At 39.7% G+C, this 24,776-nt stretch overlaps 6 protein-coding genes, 1 long non-coding RNA gene and 1 other non-coding gene across 13 annotated transcripts in view; 3 read left to right on the forward strand and 5 right to left on the reverse strand.

Annotated features, from left to right (window-relative positions):
- The window catches only part of LOC111433588, a 20,054-nt gene extending 17,946 nt beyond the window's left edge, over positions 1-2,108 (forward strand). The window contains exon 3 of the long non-coding RNA XR_002708839.1: positions 2,025-2,108. This is a non-coding gene — a long non-coding RNA (uncharacterized LOC111433588). The remainder of the gene's footprint in view (positions 1-2,024) is intronic.
- A 1,721-nt stretch (positions 2,109-3,829) lies between these two features.
- Positions 3,830-6,830, forward strand: LOC111433916 (ras-related protein RABA1c-like). The gene is made up of 2 exons (XM_023071187.1): positions 3,830-4,521; positions 6,060-6,830. Exons 1-2 carry the CDS (start codon positions 4,301-4,303, stop codon positions 6,493-6,495), a joined length of 657 nt encoding a protein of 218 aa, XP_022926955.1. The 5' UTR covers positions 3,830-4,300; the 3' UTR covers positions 6,496-6,830.
- A 215-nt stretch (positions 6,831-7,045) lies between these two features.
- On the reverse strand, positions 7,046-7,874 carry LOC111433703. Its single transcript, XM_023070859.1, has 3 exons — positions 7,608-7,874; positions 7,416-7,532; positions 7,046-7,339 (listed from the first exon to the last, which is right to left on the reverse strand). Exons 1-3 carry the CDS (start codon positions 7,686-7,688, stop codon positions 7,103-7,105), a joined length of 435 nt encoding a protein of 144 aa, XP_022926627.1. The 5' UTR covers positions 7,689-7,874; the 3' UTR covers positions 7,046-7,102.
- A 3,727-nt stretch (positions 7,875-11,601) lies between these two features.
- Positions 11,602-13,266, forward strand: LOC111433700 (receptor-like protein 51). Its single transcript, XM_023070854.1, has one exon. The coding sequence runs from the start codon at positions 11,780-11,782 to the stop codon at positions 13,055-13,057; it is 1,278 nt and encodes a 425-aa protein (XP_022926622.1). The 5' UTR covers positions 11,602-11,779; the 3' UTR covers positions 13,058-13,266.
- On the reverse strand, positions 12,274-19,674 carry LOC111433701. 3 transcript variants are annotated; one of them, XR_002708850.1, is made up of 3 exons: positions 18,204-19,674; positions 17,613-17,698; positions 12,274-12,284 (listed from the first exon to the last, which is right to left on the reverse strand). XR_002708850.1 is itself a non-coding variant. In XM_023070857.1 (2 exons), exons 1-2 carry the CDS (start codon positions 18,782-18,784, stop codon positions 17,695-17,697), a joined length of 585 nt encoding a protein of 194 aa, XP_022926625.1. In that variant the 5' UTR covers positions 18,785-19,674; the 3' UTR covers positions 17,062-17,694. The 3 variants fall into 3 exon arrangements, 2 of the variants coding, with proteins under 2 accessions (XP_022926625.1, XP_022926623.1); XM_023070857.1 differs by lacking the exon at positions 12,274-12,284 and having other exon boundaries at positions 17,062-17,698; XM_023070855.1 differs by lacking the exons at positions 12,274-12,284; positions 17,613-17,698 and adding an exon at positions 17,062-17,445 and having other exon boundaries at positions 18,204-19,663.
- On the reverse strand, positions 14,205-16,216 carry LOC111433702 (60S ribosomal protein L11-1-like). Its single transcript, XM_023070858.1, has 5 exons — positions 16,134-16,216; positions 15,923-16,030; positions 15,785-15,827; positions 15,478-15,673; positions 14,205-14,583 (listed from the first exon to the last, which is right to left on the reverse strand). The coding sequence occupies exons 1-5, from the start codon at positions 16,134-16,136 to the stop codon at positions 14,388-14,390; spliced, it is 546 nt and encodes a 181-aa protein (XP_022926626.1). The 5' UTR covers positions 16,137-16,216; the 3' UTR covers positions 14,205-14,387.
- TRNAE-CUC lies at positions 16,316-16,388 on the reverse strand. Its single transcript has one exon. It is a non-coding gene; the product is annotated as a tRNA-Glu (tRNA).
- Positions 19,675-20,413: 739 nt separating the features above from the next.
- Positions 20,414-24,614, reverse strand: LOC111433712 (probable LRR receptor-like serine/threonine-protein kinase At5g45780). Of its 4 annotated transcripts, none has more exons than XM_023070870.1 (12): positions 24,519-24,614; positions 24,131-24,263; positions 23,906-24,038; positions 23,638-23,709; positions 23,306-23,449; positions 23,125-23,196; positions 22,989-23,048; positions 22,184-22,257; positions 21,955-22,101; positions 21,517-21,858; positions 21,026-21,420; positions 20,414-20,928 (listed from the first exon to the last, which is right to left on the reverse strand). In XM_023070870.1, exons 2-12 carry the CDS (start codon positions 24,231-24,233, stop codon positions 20,605-20,607), a joined length of 1,866 nt encoding a protein of 621 aa, XP_022926638.1. In that variant the 5' UTR covers positions 24,234-24,263; positions 24,519-24,614; the 3' UTR covers positions 20,414-20,604. The 4 variants fall into 4 exon arrangements, with proteins under 4 accessions (XP_022926638.1, XP_022926639.1, XP_022926637.1 ...); XM_023070871.1 differs by having other exon boundaries at positions 21,517-21,855; positions 24,377-24,614; XM_023070869.1 differs by having other exon boundaries at positions 24,377-24,614.
- Between the last annotated feature and the right edge of the window lie 162 nt (positions 24,615-24,776).

Below are 24,776 nucleotides of genomic sequence, written 5' to 3' on the forward strand. Positions count from 1 at the left end.
CCCCACGTCGTACAGCCCATTAGCTGCATGGGAACGGGTTGGGTCGCGCCCACCATAGGAGAACTATATGGGCGTAGGGGTATTCAGCACACCCCTAGGCTAGGTACCATGTAGTTCTAGATAGCCATGTGGAGGTAGCGCCTCATAGAGAGATACCGACCATATTAGCTGGGCATAAGGAACCTCTAGGTGACTAATGAAAGGACGATGAACCGGTGAAACCCAAGGGGCAAGCCCCGATAGACTAAGGTTAGAACCCAATGTCCTAGAACCGAATTAGGGAACCGTGGGAGTTCTGTTAAATTAAGATGCGAAGAGAGCCTACAAGTAGGTGGCTTACTGAGTATAATTTTTATACTCATCCCGTTCTCATTTATTTTTCTCAGGTGTTCACTGGCTGCTGGTCGAGGTAGAGGAGCGTTTGAGAGTTGTACAGTCACAGAGGGGGTCGTTCCGGAGCGTCAGTCCCTTTTCGGTCTTTTAGAGTCTTTTGTATTTCATTTTATATTTGCAATTTCTTTTGTAATAATTAACAAATGAAATTTCTCTCTTTTGTTTTAATTCAAAGTATTTTTATATTTTTACTTTGGTTTTTCTTTTCTTCTACTTTCTTTTTGTTTGTTTTCGATTTCGCCTTTTGGTTCACGGTCTGATTTTCGAAGCCTCGAAAATCGGGTCGTGACAAGTTAATTAAGCAAAGGGATTTCACACGAGGATTAAACTAATAATTTTGTTAACCAACCTAAGAATCAGTGCAAAATAATGATCACTGAATAAAAGTAAATTGATTTGACATGAGACCCTTTTAAAATTACAATCCCAAACCTGACTTAAAAACACGACCCATGAATATGCACATTTGAAGGAGCAACGTGGGGAGCATACATTTTTGTTGAAAATTGAAAACTAAAGTGTGACCCGGAAAGGGCTGCGAGAAGTCATAAGATTATGGTCGAAAAAGTAAAGAAAAAAAGGGTGTCGGCATGAAATTTGGAGGAGGGTTTGCTGGGAAGAATGTCTACAAGAGGCCCCCATCTGTCCACAACAAAGGGGTCTGGATTTTGACAGGATTCATCCATTTCCACGCCCCAAAGGTTTTTGCTTTGCTCTGTATTGATTCTTTATTCATTCATATCACTGCTTAATTGGCCCCCTGTTTTGGGGGGGTTTGGAGAGCATGTCTGTGTTATTAGGCAATTCTGGCTGATATATGACGCACGAGTCTCCATTATTTCTGTTGGTTTGGAAACTTTGTTTGCAATGAGTAGCTAGAACCCCACCTTTATACACCAAAAATGGTTCTGTCTTTTCAGTCTTCAGAGCTAGGAAAAGGCTATATCGTACATGGGCCAGAGGAGGTTAATAGGCTGTGAATTCTCCTGGGCATGCAGCTCAAATCAACTAGCTCTGGCCCATCCACCACTTTTTTTCTTCTTCCTCTTCCGGCATAGCACTATCACTCAGAAGAGAATTCAAGATTACATTTACACCACAAAGATCAGATGTGTAGGTCAGTCGACACAATTATTTCACCATTGGCAGAACTACTAGAGCCATTAAACTAGCCACTCCCATACTTAAAATCATCTGTTCGCATTTGCCTGAAAGATTCTAGTTTTCGTGTTTTGGAGAAGGGAACGAATGTCAGTGAAGATGCTGAGCTCCAAAAGTGATGGATACCGAGTGCGCCAGCGAGAACACTCAGCTCCGAAAGGAGTGAGAGCTGACACCAATTGGAGAAGGGAACGAGTGTCAACGAGGACGCTCGTCCTGGATTGTGAGATATCACATCAGTTGGAGAGTAAAATGAAACATTTTTTTATAAGAGCATAGAACTTTCTTAAACATAAGCGTTTTAAATACTCCAAAGAAAAGCCTAAAAAAAAGACAATATCTTATATGCCATTCTTGCTCAATTATATCAGAAATCCCAACATTTCTGTTACTACAGGGAGTGAAATAGAAATGGAAAATGAGAGAGTCTTGATAAATGGAGCTGAGACATTGAGAATTGTGTTGTGTAGATGTTTTATTGGGTTTTGTTATTTTGCATGCAAAGGTAGCCATTACAGGACCCACTTCACCGGACCTCTGCTATCCATATGTTTCAATACTCCAAATACTGTGCTTAGTTGTATAAAGCAAAGCCTTCTGCACATGACACAATACCATAAGACATAGCTGTAGCCCACCCCTGAGTGGCTCCAAATTTGAGGCAGATCTTGCATTATAAGGAAAAATGGAAGCGAGGTACTAAAGATGGCAGCTTTGAGATTTGCCTCATTCATGGATCACCAAAACACCTACAACATATGAACTGCATACATCTAAACACAAACCAATTTCAAGAGAATTTGAAACAAACCCACCAAATTTGAACATTCAACTTACTCTGAATTTGAAACAACTTGTTTCTCTTCTACGATCAGAACTCAACACATTCTCAAGCTTTCTTTGCAAATCCGTTGGATAGAAAACTCTACCGGAAGAGCTCAAATAAACAGTGCGTTGAAGAGGGGGAGACCAGAGGCCACTTGTGTCGTAATCAAATCCAAATTCGGTAGCATCGCAGAACTTCTGAAGCAATCTGTCTGAAGTGGATTTGGGTACCCTCTGAACTAATTTTGGAGTAGCAGTGGTGGAAATGGACATTGATGGAGGTTGGAAGCCAGTTGAGGGGTTGAAGACGACAAAGCTGTTGAGTTATATAGGCGATGATGGTGAGTTGTTTGGTGAGGGATTTTGTAACGTGTATAAGCGGGTTTAGATTAGAAAGGAAAGGGATTTTGTTGACCCAAGCTTACTGGGGGGGTTGAATTGTGTCAGATTGAAAAGAGAAGGTAATAAATGAAGAATTGATCAAGGGAATCAGAGCCTTATGACCCAATTGGTCCCTGTGACATCAGAGATTCCAGGACTTGTTATGGTCCTGTTTGGAGCATTGGAAGAAGAGGGGACAAAATTTAAGAAACTTGCAGCTTACAAGCCTTTGTGTTTGGAAGTGATGAGAATGGCAGCCTGAAAGCGTCCAGTTCTTTGCTGATTTTGACTTTGGATCACTGAGTTCTGGTGGGTGTTGATTAGTTGGTGGAATCTCATCTCTATCTTTCTCTCTTTCTCTTCTGAACTTCATATATGGTTTTGGGTATCCACGTTTATGAACCCCAAAGGTTAAACAGGGCAAAGGGTGGCTCGCTTTTTGAGCCTTGCTTCATTTACGAGGCTCAACTTTTTAGTGATTGATAGCAAATTCTATAAATATGAAAGAGTTTTAATTACATCTGAACTAGTATGTATATATATATATATATATCCCTTCAATCAACAACATCTATTGTCGGCTAAGGAGGTGAACGAAACATTTTTTTAATAAGGGTGTGGAGAACCCTTTCTAACAAACGCGTTAAAAAATCTATGAGACTAACGGCAATAAGTAACGGGTTAGAGCAAATAATATCTACTTAACGGTGGATTTGGGCTTTTACAGATTATTCTTATAACAACAACACATGATGCACTCAAATGAGACATTGGTCATGATTCATATCCGACTGTGGACGCTAAACTAAGTAGCATGCAAGTCAAGGAGTTAAATACAAATTCAAATCAAATTGAACCACAAGATGCATGTCATCAAGGATGGAGATACGGTGCTCCACCCTCTTTTCAACACATGACATCACCAAATTCGATCGTTCAATTGATAAGATTTTCCTAAATAAGGTAACTATTTAGAAGAGTTTTGTTAATTTTTGTGAGTGTGTTTATAAAATTTTATCAAATTATAAAAACAAAATTCAAAAGTTAAAAAACTAAATTCTAAATTTTTAAAAAACAAACTAACCAATTTAAGAAATGAAAAAAAAACCACATAATGTAAGCAAATTGTAGTACCAAAAATATGGTTTGAATGTGGTGGCATGAAGTGGAGGGAGGAGGTTGACGTGATTAGGACAGTTTGGTCGGGTTAATCCAGTCTGCTCCAACCTTCAAAGTTTGGAATGGCCGACTTTTTTCTGTAGCTATTAAACCCAAACCCAAACCCAGACCCAATTCGACTCAATCGCTCTCTTTATTTCTGCTGCACTTCAGCTCCAGAACAAGGGGTCTTTCGCATCCCCTTCCGAACAAACAAGGCTCTTAAATTACTTTTTTTTTTGGGATAAAAACACAGCTCCGATAAAAAAGAAAAGATTTTTGCAGTGAGAGAGAGGGAAAGTCCGCGATCTGAAGAGAACCCATCTTTGTCTCTCTCTTATTGTGGACGGTCCAGCATTGTACCTGTGGGGGCTCCTCAAAAATGTCTGCGTACAGAGCTGAAGACGACTATGACTATCTCTTTAAGGTCGTCTTAATCGGCGATTCTGGCGTTGGCAAGTCCAATTTGCTTTCCCGCTTTACCAAAAACGAGTTCAGCCTCGAAACTAAGTCCACTATTGGCGTTGAGTTTGCTACCCGCAGTTTGAGTATTGATGGCAGGGTTATCAAGGCTCAGATTTGGGACACCGCTGGCCAAGAACGGTGATTTCTCTTTTCTCTCTGTTTATTTTAATTTCATGATCTGGGTCCTTGTCTTTTTTGGTGGAAATGTTGTGTCACATATGGGGCTCTCCTATTGTTTTATTGTTTTTCTTTGTGCTTCTGTTGATTTCGAGATGTACTGCCTTCAAATTTAATTGATTCTTTAGCTTTGATTACTGCTAATTAATGTATTTGCTTGGTTTAGATCATGTTTGTTCATTTGTTTATTAGGTTCCATATTTTAGGTGTTGATTGTAATGGGGTACCAAACGGGTTTGGTGGATCTAAACTCAAAGACATTTCTTAGAACTTCGATTACTTTTATCTGCCGGATGTTGCCTTCCCTTGTCATTTTTATCCCCATCAAAACCTCAATTCACCATACGGTTTGTGCTCTGTGTTGTTGTCCAATTTGCATCACTAGTTGACCCCCAAATTAACGACATCCTATCCTGCTGGATGCTACCTTCTCCATAAAACGGCACACAGAAAGGACCAATAAAGATAGCAAATCAAGCCTTCCAGCCGTATTTCAATATGGAGAGCTCTTTGGTTTGAAACATGTCTTTATGGCTTAAACCAGGAGCCCCCTTCCCTTCAATTGTTACTCAGACATCTTATGTCTACCGATACGAATTGCACATTCAAATGCACCTAAAGTTCATGAGTATGTTAGAAGACCGATCAGCGGTAACGTCAATTTTCGAGAAGCTTGTTTCTCTACTTTCCTCTTCCAAGTAATTGTCTTCCATTATTAGAAATTATGTTGGGTTATTTGACCTTCATTTTGGATGTCGTCGAGTGTTGGCTTATAAGTGTGACGAAGAACTCACCTCTTTGTAGCGTTTGGGGTTGAGAGAGCCGAGGAATATCAATTACTAGTATCAAAGTCAGGTTACAGGAAATCTGTTAAACTGGTTATGAAGGGTCGTGTTTATGTGAAGATCTAATTCGAAGTTTGTGCAATTCCTTATCGATGCGAAGATGCTAGGCATGGAGTGTTGGTTTATAAAACATCTGAGGCCGTTTTTGAGGTTGACTGAACCCGTTCATACTAACATTGTGAGATTCCATATCGATTGGAGAGGGGACAAATGCCACCGACGACGCTGTGGCCCGAAGGAGGGTGGATTGTGAGATCCCACATTAGTTGGAGAGGGGAACGAAACATTGTTTATAAGGGTATAGAAACTTCTCCCTACTAGATGCGTTTTAAAAACCTTGAGGAAAACCATGGAAGAGAAAGCCCAAAGAAGACAATATCTGCTAGCGGTGAGTTTGGGGTTTTACAAACACCATCTTGGATATTCTGCAGGGAAAGATATATTTTTAGTGTCTTGTTTATCTGAAAAAAATGGCACAAATTTCTCATTATATCATGGTGAGTGCAAGTCAAAGGGAATTCTTGGCGTGAGCAAGCTTTTGCTGTACTGAAAATGGTTAACCTGTGTGACAGACTTTTAACTTAGCTTCACCTTAGAACTTCTGCTCACCTTATATTCCTACATATTCAGTCATCTGACTTCTCCAGTTCGTAGGTACCGAGCAATTACAAGTGCCTACTATCGAGGAGCAGTTGGTGCCCTGCTTGTGTACGACGTTACTCGACACGCTACCTATGAAAACGTTGAGAAGTGGTTGAATGAGTTGAGAGATCATACAGATCCTAACATTGTGGTCATGCTGGTTGGCAACAAATCCGATCTTCGTCACCTTGTGGCAGTCCCAACCGAGGATGCAAAATCGTTTGCTGAGACAGAGTCCGTCTGCTTCATGGAAACCTCCGCACTTGAATCCACAAACGTGGACAACGCATTCGTTGAAGTGCTTAAACAAATCTACCACTTGGTGAGCAAGAAGGCTATGGAAGCTAGCAATGATGCTGCTGCATCAGTTGTTCTAGCAAAAGGGGAGAGAATCGACATCAGCAAGGACGTGTCCGAGATAAAGAAAGGTGGTTGCTGTTCCAGCTAAACTTGCAATCTGAAGTTGGTGCAGCAGGATGTCACCTGGGGCACATGTATTTTATCTATCTATGGTATACACAGTGATTTTGTGAAACATTTCCAGGGATGCACAGAATAGGGAAGGGATTTTGATTACTGATAAGTTAACTCGTGATGCCAAAAGTTGTGATATGCTTAAGCTGCTGGTAAACTTGGGAGTTGCAGTTGATACTCATTTGAGTTTGAGGGACTTTGTTCCTATGCTGAGTACATTATTGTCTCAAACACTCCAACATTTGTTTCATTGCTTGTATTGTGTGTAAACTACAGCTATAAGAAACATCTCTGGTATTTTCTTATTCACCTTCTTTGATACATGATATCGGGTGTCACGGGTCGAATCTACGGTGGGTCTGAACTTTGACCCGGATTTCTTTGGATCCTCTTTTCCTTAAAGTCCCCTCCTTTTTAATTGAATTTAAGAAAATCATTTTCTCTTTTTTTTCTTTTTACTATCAAAACAAAAAGTAAATATTTTATATAATAATTTAGGATCTAATTAAGAAAAAAAAGAGAGGTTGAGATATCAAGAAACATTGTGATTCAAGTGGTGGGTAAGGAAGTGAAGCTTATGATTAGGCATCAATGGCTACATTAATAGCTTCAGTTATATCTTTTACATTCACCAACTGATCATCTTCAGCTACAGCAATGGCCTCCATTGAAAAGCATTCACTACACGAAACTCTGGCTTCCACCACGTTCAATCTCATTCTCTCCAATGCTTCTAATACTGAAACCAATCTATTCTCTCCCTTCTCGCATCTCACTTTCACTTTAATCTCTTCTCCCATCTTCTCCACCTTCACTTCCTGTTCATCAAGCATCAATGGAAGATTCAATTTACCATAAACACATACATAGCAACAATTCTAAAACAACAAGGACCTTGAGCGCATGGAGTTCCTTTATAGACTTCAAGTATTCTCTTTCAATTGCTTCCAGCTTCAGCTTAAGCTTATGAATGAACAGAACAGAGTTCCAGAACCCACTCCTCTGTTTTCCCTGCATAAATAGAGAATTCCATCATTTATGGCCCCAACAAACAAAATCACCAAAACAGAATGTCTTAGGAATTACAGGGGATTCATGGGTGCCCAGAGATCGAACAAGGCGTAGCTTCTTGCGTGAGTTGAATCTGTTTTCTAATGCAGAAACCATCTCTCTCAGCTCCGACTTGCTTCCCAATTGAGATAAGTTAGTGAAGAATGTGGCCTGAAATGAAGAGTCTGGGTCTGGGTCTGGGTTTTTATAGCGTAAAAAGGCGAAACTGAAGCAATCACTGAGCTACTTTCCTTTTGTTCTTATGTGAACATGAAAACAGAGGAACCCATCTCTCTAAACTTATGCAATATTTAATGATTCGTACGCTAATACTTCTATGCCTACAGTTACACACATATATACACACGACAATGCGGTATGTGGGTATTAAAAAACTTAGGCTGGGTGTTGTCTTTTATGTTTCCCTCGTTATGAGTTTGGACTGTTCATGGTTAAAGAGGATAACTTTAACTTTTTCCCCCTCAATTTAAGAGATGGAAAAGCCAATTACAATCAATAGTAGCACATGCATGGTGCTTTTTTACTTCAGGTCTAATGCTGTCTGCCAAGCACAATGGTGTAGCTACCTTGGATTAAGATGTTTGAAGTTTGAATGTTGGAATGAGGTGAGAAGAAGACAAGGAAACAGAGGACAGAAGAGGAAGAAGAGGGGTTTGATCAGTGAATAAGGTGTACAAGTGGACAGAGCAGAGACCAATGAGCTGGTTCACTCATGGGCTTCCTCAATTAGCTACCTGAATTGTAATGTAATGTAATGTTATTTTGTTGAAAATTTGAAGGGCTTGGTGAGCTCTACAGATAAGTGAGTTTAGATAAGTCACATGTGTCTGACACTACTTTTGGACTCTGTTTTATTCTTTATCGTTCTTTCCACTTCGGGTGTACCCAAAAAGAACCTGCGCCTTAGAAATATGATATGTCAAACGGGTTTACACTTGAAAACAAATGAATCCCACCTGCTCTGATTGGTGTTTGGCATTTTGTATATGCCTATACCCTCCTCCGCCCCTGTTTTCCTCTGCTTTCTCTGTCTTCTACCCTCCCTTAAGGTTTTGTGGGTGGGTCTTGTGGAGGGTGGTATTGGGTTTGCTTAGAGGCACATAGAAAGACGCATGTGATTAATCAATAGGTTTGTGGAAATGTAAGCAGCTTTAGCTTTTTTGAAGGTAGTACTCGATGGCAGTATCCCCACAAACCCCCAAACATGTTGTTCTCACCGCAGAAAGGCGTTTTTAAACCCTCCCTTTTTCTGTGTGTCTGTGTTTCTCTTTTGATATTTCTTTAAAGTGTCCATTTGTGTTTGACGTGTGTGTACTAACAATAAACTATTTGGGTGGCTCGACTTTTGATTACTCCTCCTTTGGCTTCTTCCTTCAACATACTTTCCTTTTGCCTCTCTTCCTCCTCCATGGATTCCACCTATACGCCCAGGGAATGATTTGATTGGTGGAAGTTGAATCAATCATACACCCAAATGCATCTAATGTGCAACAGCACCACCCAAACACGGAGTACTTTTTGGACTCTCCTTTCTCAGACTTCTTCTTAAGATTTTTAAAATGCGTGGGAAAGTTTTCACACTCTTATAAAAATGTTTTGTTTCTAACGTTCTTACAAACCACCCCTTCTTTGTGGTCTAGCATTCTCGCTAGCACTTGTTCCTCTCTCCAATCGATGTGAGATCTCACGTATAATGGTACTCTAGCATTCTTTGTGACCTGACCACGTTACAAAGGTATCGGGAGAGTAACTCTTCTAGTAAATATAGTTTAGGGGCAAACCAAGAAAGAGCTAGTAAGATGAGATATAGGAGCCCAATGTAGGAACTAGGAGGGGCTATAACTGAGGCAAAAGTGGGCCGGGCCTTTCAGCCACAGGGCGGAGCAGTGTATTTGGATATGTGGGCTCCTAATTTGGGGTGTTCATTTGAGTGTTTGTAAGATTTGTCAATTCCTTGTAGTCAAAATGATCTTTCTCGAGTCAAAAAAATAAAGAATTTATTCTATGCCCACAATTGTTTGTCACTATTTTTTTTTGTTTTGTTTTGTTTTGTTTCTAATTGGAAGCCCTGAACTTTCTCAATGAAAACGTTGATTCTGACAATTAAAAAAACCCCATCAATCACAACTTAAAGTATGGCTAATAACATGTAATAAACATAAATTTGTTGAATTAAAAAAATAAGAAATGAAGAGAATTCCAGATTTTGATTTCATGTGTCACAGATCTTCAGTGAAGGTTTGTGAATAAACGGCCTTTCAGTGTGATGAGATGCCACAGATGAGTATAAAGTAACTAATCAGCGGCAGGGCGTCGAGTTTCTGCATACGCATGCGCGCGCGCACCCAGATGGTCATGCGCGCGCGCACCCAGATGGTCAGAGAAGGGCAGAGTTTAAAGGCAATAAATTATGGCGGGGAATCAACAGCCGAACCGCCGCAAGTCGTAAAGAGTGGCGGAAAGAAAGAGGTGAAGAATAAGGAAGAGAGAAATAAATGTATATACCCCATGGATATGCTCCTCCGTGGGTTCCATAAATACAAGTTGTTTGTGCTTTGCTGCGTTGTGGAACAGAAGGAAGTAGCCACTGCCGTTGTATTACAGGGCCAACTCTCTATTGGCTGCTCACTTAATTCATCTCTCATTGTTGGCTGCCAAACGAGATTTGCCCAGCAATTCCTCTGCAGCTTTATCATTCACCTATAACAATCAGCTTCCCCATTTTTCATCTTCACGTCCTTCTAACTCTTCCGGGTGAGTGAATGAATTCTTTTATTTTTAGTCTCCCACTACCAGATGCTCGTTTAGAATCATTTTTATACAGATTGATTCCTCCTTCAAATCTTCATGGAATTATTCCCAAATCCATTGCTTTAGGTTGTATGCACTGCCCACCAGTGATCTTCTTAAAAAATAATCACTCCCATTTTCAGGGTTTCACTGTACAACATGAACACTATCACGAGTTAATTAATCCCAATAATAAGGTGAAGATTAGGGGCAGCTGAGTGGAAGATAATGAATGTATGTGGTAGAAGAGTGGAATGGCAGGGCAAGTCTCTTTTGGCAGACGAACCACTCTCAAACAGCAACTATTTTAAACCTTTCTGCCAAAAGGGATCCGCCCTCTCATTCTTCTCTACCCCTTGACGATCCTCCATTCATAATGTTATCTCAGTGTTGTTGGTTGTGCTGGGATTTAAAGGCTGCATGATTCGCACATAAGCCTCGAATATGCTTGTGGCCGGAGGAATAGAGTATTTCACATATGCCTTTTGGATCATTCTTCGGACAATTAAAAGGGAACTTGTTGTTGTTCTTCTTCGCATCATCCCCACTCCCCCTTTCCAAAGTATATCCCAACAAGCGATGAATTGCAGTCATGCTCTGTCAAACAAGTTCAACTCTGTTTTAAGTGTATGCATATAAAATAAATTACATCCACACGCTTCCCAAGCTTCCAGCCTTTTTCTTCTTCAATTTTGCCCATCAATGCAAGCAGAGACAGCACTGAACTTGTAGGGTTGGTTTTGGTCCCAACGCCATATCTTCCAAAAGAAACCAACTTTCTCATTTTTATCCTGTTCTGAAGCTAACCCAGATGCTAAAATGGTGTTAAAGCGTTAGAGGAAGGATCACCATGTTTGATTCACTTTCATCCAACTCAGTTCTTCTGAATCTAACTCTTAAGCTCTTAGACATTACTCTTCAAACATCTTTTTAACTCTAAAAAAGAAAGAAAAAAAAGAGAGAGAGAGATCGGATGGTCGGGTCTAAAAAGGCAAAGCAAAGTAAATGAAAAAATAAAATAAAAAAGTGTATCTACGATGAGTTGACCCACTTTGACGAAGTACTTCCAGATTGTCATATCAGTCTGTAAGCATGTGATCTCGCTTCCATGGGTTATTTACATTATTGCCCTCCTAAGATTTTCTTTTTCCTTGCTTTTCATACTAAAATATTGTTTGAGTTAAAAGAAATATAATAATCATTATTATTAAGTGGGAGATTAATTTGTTATTATGAAATGTGAACAAATGTAGGGGCGTTTTAAGACAAAGCTGACACGTTCCCCTAAAGGTCTCGCTTTGTAGACCATCTTCTTCCATTCTTCACTTTCTCTGTTTTTCTGCTGCTTCGCTGCTCTGTTCACAACCCAACCTTAACCCTATTCTCCCAAAACTGCCATGAAACTCAAAAAACCTTCACCATTTTCATGCCTTCTCTTTCTCTTCCTCTTTTCCATCGCACCCTCTGTTTTGGCAACTCTCTCTCCCACCTCCGCCCCCACCGCCTCCCCTTCGCCGTTCTCCTCGACCCTCGACCCCAAGCAACTCAGAGCCCTCCAATCCCTTCACATTCCCACTTCTAGAAACCCATGTTCGCCGTCTTCACTCCATAATGTCACTCTCTGCGACTCCTCCGCCCCTTTCCGCCACCTTCTTTCTCTTCGCCTCGTCAACTGTGCCGACGACGTCGCTTTGACCTTCACTGCTCTCAAATCTCTTTCCACTCTTCAATCCCTCCAGTTCCTCAACTGCCCCATTTCCCCTATTCGCTTCCCTTCTGATCTCGCCACTTCCCTCCGCTCCTTCACTTGCATTCGCAGTCTCCGTAAGCTCACTGGTGTGTGGCTCAGCCGCCTCCGGAACCTCTCTGATCTCACTGTCTCTGGTGTCCCTATTACTGCCTCTGGTCCTTATGTCATTCTTGGTCATATGAAATCCATCAGGACTCTTACCATTTCTCACGCCAATCTCACGGGTTTTGTTCCTAAACACCTCAATCTCAACCTCACCCATGTCGATTTCTCCGGCAATAAGCTCAGGGGGAAGATACCTAGTTCCATTACATCGCTTGAGAATCTTCAAACCTTAAATTTGTCGTTGAATTCGCTCAATGGTGAGATACCCACTTCAATTGGGGACTTGATTTCACTTCAGAACTTGTCATTAGCTTCTAATTCGCTGTCAGGACCGATCCCGGAGTCTTTCTCAGCCATCCCGGGGATAATTCATATTGATCTCGGTTCGAACCGGTTGAACGGGACAATTCCGAGGTTCATTTCGGAGATGAAACGCTTGAAGTACTTGAATCTGGAGAACAATCAGTTTCGTGGAGTAATTCCTTTCAATGAATCGTTTATCAAGAGGTTGGAAGTGTTCAAGATTCAGGGGAACGGCAATCTATGTTATAACCATTCCACATTATCATCCAAATTGAAGCTTGGTATTGCTCCTTGTGACAAACACGGTTTGCCGATACCCCCACCGCCGGCTAGAGACGACGATGACTATTCAGTGGCGGATGACAGTGGAAGTGATTACGAGGAGAACCATTTTAGTCACGAGGAGGATAATCATCAACACGGGCCAAACAAGGTAGTTCTTGGAGTGGCAATTGGGTTGTCATCCTTAGTTTTTATCATTGTTTTCTCGGTTCTCTTGTCCAAGTGCTGTCGTTGAGATTACACCTCTTCGGATTAGCTATCACAAGTTCAAGCTCGATTAGATCAGAAACATTATTTTGGAAAACAGAGTTCTTTTAATCTATCATCTCACGCAAGTATAATGTTACAGTTGTGGATGAGAAAATCTATCTGTTCAATGATTTAGTTTTCGGTGAAACTTCTAAAAAGATGCAATTAATAATGAGACATGTTTGTTTATTTTCAGTTGTGTACTTTTGTTCCATTACAAGCATATCCATTTTGTGTTATTAATATGCATGCACTGATTTGGTTAAATGGGCCAGTGAGTTGTTGAAGGTAAAGAAAGATTGCGTCTTAAACCATTTGGATTTGAATGACAAAATAAGAAGCTTGTTCGAATAAGGGTCCACAGAGAAGATGGATCGAAAGATAAGATAGGGGAATGGGTAGGGAATTACAAGGGGAGAAAAAGTGATAGATGTAAAGTTGGAAGGAGGGGCCATTTTGTTTATGGAATGGTTATTATGGGAACCCCCTTTGCTTCAAATAGCGTAAGAGTTGTGTGGAATGTGGATGGGACCCAAATGTTTAATGATGAACCCCATGAAATGAAGAACAACCTGGTTGTCAATCCCCAACCAAGTTTTCCATTTCTTTCCTCTTGCTTCTGTCCCTTCTGTCTCCTCTTATTCTTAAAACTACAATCACAGTTTAGGCTAACACTATCTGGCATGTTACATTCATTGATTAACTTGATGATTAAAAATATATAATAAAATCAAACTTAGATGAAAACTGAAGTAAACATGCACTTATTTTCAATAAATCAATAGCTAAAAAAATTAGATGAAATGAAACACGTCATCCATCCCCAAAATGTATCGTGCCAAACCAAACATGCACTTATTTGGAGTCTAAATCCATCGACTACGGAACTTTTGAGATTTAAATCCTATTTTGGCCTCACACGACCGAAGCAGATGTGGGGAGGTTTGATAACAAAAATCTTACTGGGGAAGGAGGATATTTATAGGAGAATCCTTATTGTTAGGAGATACGGAGAAAACTTTTCCCGACAGGTTTTCTTTTCTTCAGGAGAACGGAACACATGAACCTAACCAGCTAGTTCTGGAAATTTTGCTTACATACCATGAATTTATAACAAAACAATTGGCACTGTATAACCAAAAAAAATTGAATACTGATTTCCAACGCGGCAAAAAGAGTTGAAACAGAGAATACAATAATATAAGAAAGGGTTGAACGCTCCATAAAAAAGAAATATAGTTCTGATGGACAAATCTTAAATGAGTTAACATATTGCCAAAATTTGAACATGACAGCAAAGATAGCAGAGAACCTTTCTAGGATATATTTTGAGATTTGTTGAGAATAACTCCTTCATATTTGACTTGGAACCACTTCATGGCATCCTCTTTAGTGACTCTATGCTGAATCCCAACAGTTGATTTGCATCTACGGCGGCGACCTACACGGTAACCTGGACGTTCAAGAACAACATAGAAGTCCATACCGTAAATACCCGTAGAAGGGTCATACCTGTAGCAAAAATTAGAAGAATGTGAGTTTAAAAAAAAAAAAAAAAAAAAAAAAAAACCCAATTACTTGGGGACTAAAAATGAGGCAATGAGCACTCCCACTAATTCAAGCCTCAAGAAATCAAAGTTGAGCATCGGTAAAGTTGACTAGGGATGGATGTTCCCCTTGGTTTCAGTTCAAGTTCAATATAGACGAGGCACTGAAGTATATATGGTGCACGTGATTTTCAGGTAACTTGTGATACTACCACTATAAACAATTCTCTTTGGATTATGTTATTTCAATAGCGTTAAGTATTGTTTCCATTTAGTCTGAATGTAACGAGAGTTAAAAGTATAAGACTAATAAAAAATCATGCAAATATTTGTTCAGATAAAACAAGTCAGAAAGAGTTAAAATAGAAGTCTTTTCATCAAACCAAATGACGATTACCTCTTTAACCTTACACATGTTGTACTTAATGTCAATGAATAGTGTGTATCTACCTAAGTTACAAACGTACACAGCCTTGCTTATGACAGGTCTATCACTTGGATTGGGTCTATCACAATAAATTTTGTGAGCACAAAAGTTAAATAACCCGTCTCCTGATTCCTGATATAGGTTAGATAATGAAGCAAATCCAGTCACAAAAGAAAGTATGATTATTAGTCAATTGACGGAACTGATTTATTACAGTAGTAAAATTAAAATTCTAGAATTTTCCCTCTTATTCTTCAATACTTCACAAAGGTTTTACAAACGCACTTACATACTGTAAATCGTAATCCTGATTTGTCTAAGGTCTATAAATATCAGCCTAATCAACAATCAATACCAGTTACAGAAATAAATAAGCAATAACAAAATGGGAGCAAAAATTCGCTAAAAATAACACGAAGGATTGAAACTCACTTAATTCCGAGATCAATATGCTCCTGAATTCCAAAACCAAAGCAGCCAGTGTCGCTGAAGTTCCGGCGCAACAGCTCATACTCCTTAACCTTCAAACCACTCTCAAGAAGCTGCATTGCTTTGTCGCCCCTCACGGTCACATAACACGCAATCTTTTCATTACGTCTGATCCCAAATGATCGAACGGTGTACCGTGCTGTTTCAATCACAAAGATTCCAGAAAGGCATCCCCACGAATTTCAGATAATGAATAAATAAGATAGAAACGGTAATTTTAACAGTGATTAAAAGGTAAATGCAATTATACCCTTGGAGAAGACCGGAGATTGGCCACTGAGTTGTTCGAGCACCTGAAATACAGAAAGAAAAAACAGAATCTTTGTTGAGTCTTGACGGAAATTAAACAGAAGAGAACTTGAGAGCAAGTCACAGACGGGAAGAAAACCTTAGAGGCTCTGGTAAGACGATCACCACTTTCACCAACAGAGATGTTAAGAACAAGCTTTTGGACTTTGATATCCCGCATAGGATTTGATAGCTTCTTCTCTGAAGCCTGAAATGTAATGTAGCATCAAATTAAATTAGAAACCTAAACACGCAAAAACGCATTCGATGCTTCAATGCAAACAAAAATCAAACGAAAGAGCGAGGAATACCATTTTTGCAGAGTCGAAGTTGAGAAGCGGTAAACGAAGCTCGAGACGTAAAGATGCAATGGAGGGACTGCTAGGGTTTTTAAGTTATTAATAGTCTCTCTGTGCGTTAAATTGACGAAACTGTCCCTTCATCGTAAGGTCATATTGGTAAAATATTTATAAATAAAAAGTTTAATAAAAAATTCCGTTGCCGGGAATCGAACCCGGGTCTCTCGGGTGAGAGCCGAGTATCCTAACCAACTAGACTACAACGGATAATGATTGACGGTGTTGATCCTCTTTAAGACATATCCTTTAATATTAATACAAAAGTTGCATGAAATTTAATTTTTTTAAGAATAAATATCAAAAGTTTTATGTTATTTTAAAAAATAGACCAAAAATCCAATATAAAAGTTTTTGGAAATTATATGGACCAAAATGTATATTTAAACCTCATTTCCTAGAGGCTATACCCATTAAGGCTTCATCCTCCGAACTATATCTGACATGTGTAACGGGTGAACGGTATCTATTAACGATGAGTTTGAGTTGTTACAAATAATATCAAAGTCAAGACACTAAGATGTGTGCTAACAAGGACACTAGCCCTCAAGGGGGATGGATTCCGATGTCGGTTGAAGAGAGAAACGAAACATTCCGTACAAAGGTGTACGTCTTAAAACCGAGAGACTGATGACGATACGTAACGGGCTGAATCGAACAATATTTATTAGCAGTGGATTTTGTCGGTTACATACTTGGTGAACTTTATTTTCATTCGGAAAATTCCATCTTCCTAGTTATATCAACCAACACGGAAAAGTAACTAAAAACTTTCAAAACCTGGTAGGAGCAAAGTTAAATTTATACATAAGTACAAATCTCATAGAGGATTGTGGAATCATAACATTGGTGGTGATCATTAACGAAGACAAACAATGCAACGAAAATATGAACAACTAACGAATCTGTGATAATTATTGAAGCAACTCTGAAGGCAGAAGCTGCAGAAACGTCGTTGACTAACCACAACCAAAAACACCCACAAATTCATCTGCTCTAATCAGCATTCGGCCAAACACAACAATGCTTTCTATTATCTGACACTTGCTAGAAAATGTTTATACGAAGAAACCATGGAAGAACAAAAGTTATTACCAGACATGCCATCAAGAAGTTACAGAATGGCTGTCCCCTCCACCATCCCCCACCCCTGTTTGATGTGTTTCCATAGCTATCTACTGACCTTCCCTCGTTCCATTCTTCCATAAAACTGTTGTCCCCGACTCCTTCAATGTTCTTGGTGATCTCGCCACAGATTTCGCACGTTCTGTATTGATCAAAATGTCATAATGATTACGATTATGATTAGATAATCATCAGCTCGTTCGACAGTATGAAAAGAAAATTGTAGTTTTTGGACTCTTTTCCTTATATTTCACATGCATATGTACATAAACAAACAGTTGAGTTCATCAATGGGAAACCACTCAATACTCAAACTCCGGAGCGCTGTGCTCGTTAAATACGTGCGCACCTTTGTCATTGCGCCATTCTGTCGTTTGTATAATTGTTCATGTCACCTAGATAGAACGTTATAATGGAAGACAAAGATACATTGGCAGCATGAAACAAAATCAAAGGTAGACTGAACTTCACAGGAGACATTTACACATAACAGAAATAAATAGAAGAACGGATGCAGACGGAATGTGAGATCCCACACATTTCTTATAAGGGTGTGGAAACGTATTCCTAGTAGATGCGTTTTAAAACCTTGAGGGGAAACCCTCGAAGGTAATACCCAAAGACGACCACTTTCCTCCTTTCTATTTGTGTTAAGAGAGCTGCTTATTCTCCTCGCTCTACAGAAATGGAACGCTTTCTATTTGTACAGGTTACTAAAATTCTAGATTCTTGAACAAATGAGGAAAGAAAAAACTAAAAAGTATTGGTTAAATGGTCGGACTAGCAGCTACAAGTTACAACAATCAAACAAAAGAGTGTTCAAAATTACAGATCATCATCAAGTGTCAATACGAAATCCAGTACATAAACTTGATATTAAACCAGAAGAGAAGGAAGAACCTGTTTCCTTTGAGCTTGAACCATGCCTCAGCACAGTGAGTATGAGAAATTCCCAGCTCATCTTTACAGCCACAACCAAGTTGAATCAACTCCGAAGTACTGGTCCCAGTTTTAGGCTCTGAGGCTTGGTTGGAAGCCAAATGGCAGATCCTACACACCCTTTCTCCATTCCAGTCTTCAACAAACCCTCTACCCTCTATTGGCTTTACATTTACCAACGCCGGATTCTCCTTTGCTTCTGACATCTTTGACTTTAAATTCATCTTTTCCAAATCCTTCCCCGACACCATTCCCTTGTTCTTCACAACCGATTCTCCATCTCCACCTCCAGATGCAGCCCCACCCGTATCAATAACCACTACAGTTTCTAAAGTGTTCAGATTCGAACTCTCCCTTGTTTCTCTACCAGGGGCGTGTGCGTCCTTGTCGCCGCCGGTAGGCGCAGTGGTTTCTGGGATTATCACAATGGTGGACTCGATCTTATCGCTACTAACCAAATCGTTGGTGGTTTTAGGCACCCCTGTTTCTACTCGACTCGAGATAACACCACCCTCTTGCCGACTCCTTTCTTCTCGATCCATTAATTGAAAGAAAAATGTCCCTAATAACTCAATACCCCATCAGAATGCATCACTTTCCATCGAACTTATTGATACGAATGAAAAAATCCTTTGAAATCCGAAGTGGGTAATCTATCATGAAAAAGGCAGAAAAGTAGACTAAAAACAGAACAAGAATCGTCGCATGTTCCAAGTTTTCACGGAATATGCGAGAAACGTCTTTTGCTTACAGCATTTTTGATGACCAATGGAAGATATGAATGGCTTGATCCCGAGGATGAACTCCACAGAAGGAGCGCAATCTATAGCTTAAACGCCAAAATTTGATCAGGGGTCAGCGTTTACCTCATAAATTGAAAATAAAAACAAAAAGCGGAGATCTGGGTTGTCTCCAATTGGGATCCTCCAGGTGAAACCCCTCCCTTTCTCTCTCTGCCAGTACTTCTCGATGCGACGAAAAAAAGGGGGAAAATCACTATTCAAAGCGGGATTGTGAAAATCAGAGTGAAGCAAACGACATGGAAATTGGATGCAATTACAATTCGTCTTTCATTATGGGAACCCAATTGGGTATGTGATGAAAGCAACTAAAATTGGAGGATAAGGCTCCTGATACCATTGGCTGACCAACTTCGTCTTCATCGCAAACAATGGGAACTGCGACAATTAGGGTTAAAAAAAATACTCAAATTCAATTCACTATTCAAACTGATTAGATATTAATTTCTTTTGTTATCTTCTTCCTGTTCTTCTTCTTTTGACACACGCAATCAAATATTTCGTGACTGACAGTACGATGTTCTTGCTGATGTTTAAAGAATTGTTGTAATAAATGTAAGGAATGGCGTTTGTAATGGGTAAAGTAGCTGTTTTTTGTGGGTAAACGGTGCCATAATTCCGAAACAAAACCAGACGCGTCATCTTTTTCCATGAAATCCAACCTGTTTTGCTTCTTTTTTTTTTCCCCTTTCTTTCCCCACCTTCCGTGTCTAGACATATTTATTCCTTTAGGTTGAATTTGTCCTCAGACCTCACTCTACGCCTTGTCGTTGTTCTTGTTCCTCTCATCCTCCATGTCCCCAGTTGTCTTTATTAATTACAAAAAAAAAGTCCAACTTTCTTCAAAAATCTCTCTCTCTCTTTTTTTTTTTTATGAAAATTTTGGGTTGATAAAAGATAACCCTCCCCTGCAGAAGCTTTTTTCTTTTGGGTCATATCATTGATTATGAAATCTCACGTCGGTTAGAAATAGGAACCAAACATTCTTAAGAGACGCATTTTAAATGGTCATATATAATGGACCAAAACGGACAATATCTAGTAGTGGTGAGTTTGAGATGTTACAAATGATATCATGTGATAACGAGGACGTTGAGCTCTAAGAGATGGATTGTGAGATCCCCTGTTTGGAGAGAATAATTAAACATTCTTTACAGGGGTATGAAAATTTCTCCCAAATAAAAGCGTTTTAATATCTACGAGTTTTTTTTTTTTTTTTTTTTTTGGTGAAATTATGGTTAAGCTTTTGATAGTGGAGGATGAAAGGACAACGATTGTTACGAGAATTACAAGACAACTAGAATTGTAGTTGGTGAAATGATGAGTTTTTAGACTTTTGTGAGCTTAACATTGAAGCAACTAAACATCAAATAAAACAAAATAGAATGTTCTTTCGCACTAGTCCAACAAAACAAACATAAATTACAAGCCAGAATTTCATGGTTAGCCTTCTGGTTTTGTGGAACAGGTTACAGAAGAGGTAAATACTTTTCCATCTCTTTGAGATGCAAAACTGATTTGCTGTTATGTTACTAAATGGTTTCCTAAACTCTTTGCTGCTGTCATCGAGGTCCCGACAGCTCCATGGCTTCCACAACGAATGAAGACTCTTCATGAATATCACTGTAATTCCGGGAGAAACTATGAGCTCTGTCCTCATAAAGACTTGCTGCTCCGCCTGGTGATTCCTCGATTTGGCTCAACTCTCCAACAAGACCTTCTAAAACCTTAAGAATCTCGGACATCTTTGGTCTGAGTTGTGGATGCGACTGAGTACACTGCAGAGCCAATTCTACAGCTTTGTCCAGCTCCACTGCATCAAAACACCCTCTTAGATCCCTGTCCACCATCTCATCTAGCCTCTTCTCCTCATGTAACGTTCTAACCTGCTCATTTCACCTTTTTTTGTAGCTAACGATAAGTGTTTAAATGAACCCAAAATCAAAGAACCAAAGGATAAGTAAACAACTCATCTCTACGTACCCATTCGAGAATCGTTCCCTTTCGAACCACCTGAGCATTGCCAGCATCTACTGCTTTTGGCCCTGTTAAGAGTTCAAGAACCAATATGCCAAACCCAAAAACATCACTCTTTTCTGAAGATTGTCCAGTTGAAAGGTATTCGGGGGCGATATGCCCCACTGTGCCCCTAACTGCTGTAGTAACATGTGAGTCCCTTCTATCCAACATCTTTGCCAGACCAAAATCCCCAACCACGGCTTCAAAGCTTTCATCTAGAAGAATATTTGCAGCTTTTACATCCCGGTGAATAATTTTTGGGTTACACTGCTCGTGCAAGTATACTAGTCCACGTGCTGCACCAAGGGCAATACGCAGTCTTCTGTTCCAATTCAACGATGGTTTCTCTTGGCCTGCATCTGTGGGTGGACGGTATTTAAACATATTCAAGAGAGATTAAGAGGATGGAGGTTTGCAATATGCAGAGATATCAAATGCATGTTTTCAAAACAAACCTCTGAGGCGGTCAGCGACACTCCCATTTGGCATATATGGATAAACAAGCAGCCTTTCATGTGGCGTCATACAAAAGCCATACAAACGCAAGAGGTTGCGGTGCACTGCTAAGCCAATCATTTCAACTTCAGTTTGAAACTGCACTTCTCCAGTATAATTTGGATCTTTCAGTCTCTTCACCGCAACATATGTCCCATTTGGAAGATACCCTTTATAAACTACACCAAAACCACCCTGTCCCACGATATTTTGGGGACTAAAATTACATGTTGCCTTTTGTAATTCACGGAATGCAAACCTTTTCAGATGGCCTATATCAAATTCATAATCTTGCTGCACTGCAGATTTGAACCAAAATAATGAAGTCAAACAAAGTTCATCATTATAATCTAAATCAAAGAAATTATAGAAGGAAAAGGTAAAAGGTCAGAAAGTACCGTTGGATTTGAAGACAAGATGAGATCTATAACAATGCACCCAGCCAACAAGTAACACAACAGAAACCACAAGCGTGAAACTGACAAATAGAGCTATGGAAAGAGCCAAGTGATGATGGCTATTATCTTTCTGAGGCGAACCAGTTTCTGCACCATAACAGCTCTATTCATGAGTTTTATACCATTGACATTCAAGATACAATGATTACGGACAATAAAATTTTATTACCATTAACTGGTTTTGATACTCCTCCACACACTTTAGATTCTGAAGATGCACAAAGGAATCTATTCCCTGCAACACTGTGGAAAAAAGGCAAGCGCTGTCAAAAGGTGGTAAATGGCATTGGTGGAAAAACTTATTCCCCCTCTTTGGTAAAACAATGGGTAAGAAAAGAAACGATGAGCCAGAACATATTAATATTGTCCGTTTTGGCTCGTTACCTATTGCTATCAGTCTCACGGTTCTAACCGATGTGGGATCTCACAATCCACCCCCCTTGGGGGCCAGTGTCCTGGCACACCACTCGGAGCCTGAATCTGATACCATTGGTAACAGCCTAAGCCCACCGATAGCAAATATTGTCTATTTTGGCTTGTTTCGTCGTCAGCCTCACGATTATAAAATGCGTTTGTTAGGAGAGATTTCCACACTCTTATAAGGAATATTTCATTCTACTCTCTAACCAATGTGGGATCTCACAATCCACCCCCCTTGGGGGCCAGTGTCCTGGCACACCACTCGGAGCCTGAATCTGATACCATTGGTAACAGCCTAAGCCCACCGATAGCAAATATTGTCTATTTTGGCTCGTTTCGTCGTCAGCCTCACGATTATAAAATGCGTTTGTTAGGAGAGATTTCCACACTCTTATAAGGAATATTTCATTCTACTCTCTAACCGATATGGGATCTCATATACCCAATATACATAAGACACTTCATATTTATGGTTGTGATCTTCAAAAGTAACCGATGGCATTTGGAATTAGATAAAGATTCCTGAGAAATCAACTGAACAGACGGAATCTCACCTGTACTCTTTGGAAAGTATTCTCGGAGTTGGGCCACTGAGATTATTATTTGATAAATCCCTACGGAGCAAAGCATATAATCAGAAGTCACTTGTGTGAATCCAGAAAACACTAGGAATTGAAACAGAATACTTACAAAAAGGTAAGACCTGAGATATTGGCAACAGATTCCGGAATTGGTCCACTTAACTTGTTACCACTAAGCTTCCTGAAAACTTGGCAACAAAGATTACATGACAACAGTAAAACAATAGTTAGAGAGCATAAGCGAGTGGAAGAAAGAAGAAAAATCTTGCACATCATCCAGTCATACTCACAAGTAATTCAAATGAGTAAGAAACCCCAAAGAACTCGGAATGCCTCCGACAATCTGGTTGTGGGAAAGGTCAAGAGTCTGAAGCTCTGTAAGTCCTCCTATGTCATCTGGGATTGGACCAGTTAACTCATTATTTTGCAACAACCTGCAATTATTTATACCCAGTAAATTTAAACTTTCAAGGAAGCGAGTTAAAGCTTCAATGAAAAACATTCCAACATTAGGCTATCCAAGTATGAACAATCACTGAATTTTTACTTGAGAAGACAATCATTATAGATGTGTAAGAAATGATTTGAAGAAAATGAAGGGACAGGGAGGCTTGTTGCTCACATTGTCCGAAGGTGACTCAGGTTACCAATGCTAGGGGAAAGCGTTCCAGATAAGCCCATATTTGGCATCTCACTTGCAATAACAACAATAATTAAAAGCATATTTCAGCTTTACCTTCGAGTAAGAAAAACAAATGTTGTACAACCCTCTTTTGGGTCGTTTTTACCCAGGAAACTAAACATGGAGAAAATCTCATTAGGTCCAAATTGTCAAATATGAACCATTTTTGCATAGATAACCAAGAGGACAACAAAATAGAGAAGCTTACAGAGAAACCACGAAGCCCTCGGTAGAGCAAGCAACCATAAACCAGGTGCATGGATCAACCGAATTTATGTCCCATCCTTCCATCACTCTCCGTTCGTCCCTTATCCTACTCTTCATTGACATCAAAGCCGCCACTGAACAGAGCAAAACATAAGAAACAAAGACACCAACATTCAACCAATTTTCGAATAACATGAAATAATGGGTATTCATGAAATGGTCAGACCTTCATAGTTTACTCCTTTCGGAGACAAATGACTGTCTGAAGCAGAAACCAGCCAGATGAAGGCGAACAGCAACAGAACCATCTTTAGCTTTGCAACTTCCATTGCCAAGATTGTCAACACAAAATAAGAGGGCTGCCAAAGTTTAAGATGTAAGAATCCACTACTTCCCACAGGATAAATATGTTTAATTGAGCTTTTTTGGTCTTAAAGTAAACAATCCATATCTCATGGAAAATAATGACAACCTCGAAAAATCTTCATTCTTAGAATTCCTACACGCTAGTGCGTTGAAAAACAAGCGATTTCTGGTAGAAAAAGCTAAAAGAAGAAACAAAGCAGTGGCCAATTTAGAAGAATTAAAGAAAATCAACCGAAAGACCAGGAAACCTCGAGATGCGGGTAATTGAATGGCTGAGATTATCCCTTCCCCTGCAAAAACATTGAACAACAAAGCCTGACAGTGACTGAGGAAAGCCTTTGTGTAGTCAATGTTGAGGATTATTGGGATTGGGAGTGTCCCACATTGGTTAATTTAGTGGAAGATCATGGGTTTATAAGTGAGGAATACTATCTCCATTGGTCTGAGGCCTTTTGGGGAAGCCCAAAGCAAAGCCATGAGAGCTTATGCTCAAAGTGGACAATATC

The sequence above is a fragment of the Cucurbita moschata genome, unplaced genomic scaffold (genome assembly GCF_002738365.1).
Source record: "Cucurbita moschata cultivar Rifu unplaced genomic scaffold, Cmos_1.0 Cmo_Scf00043, whole genome shotgun sequence".
NCBI classification, from domain to species: Eukaryota; Viridiplantae; Streptophyta; class Magnoliopsida; order Cucurbitales; family Cucurbitaceae; genus Cucurbita; species Cucurbita moschata.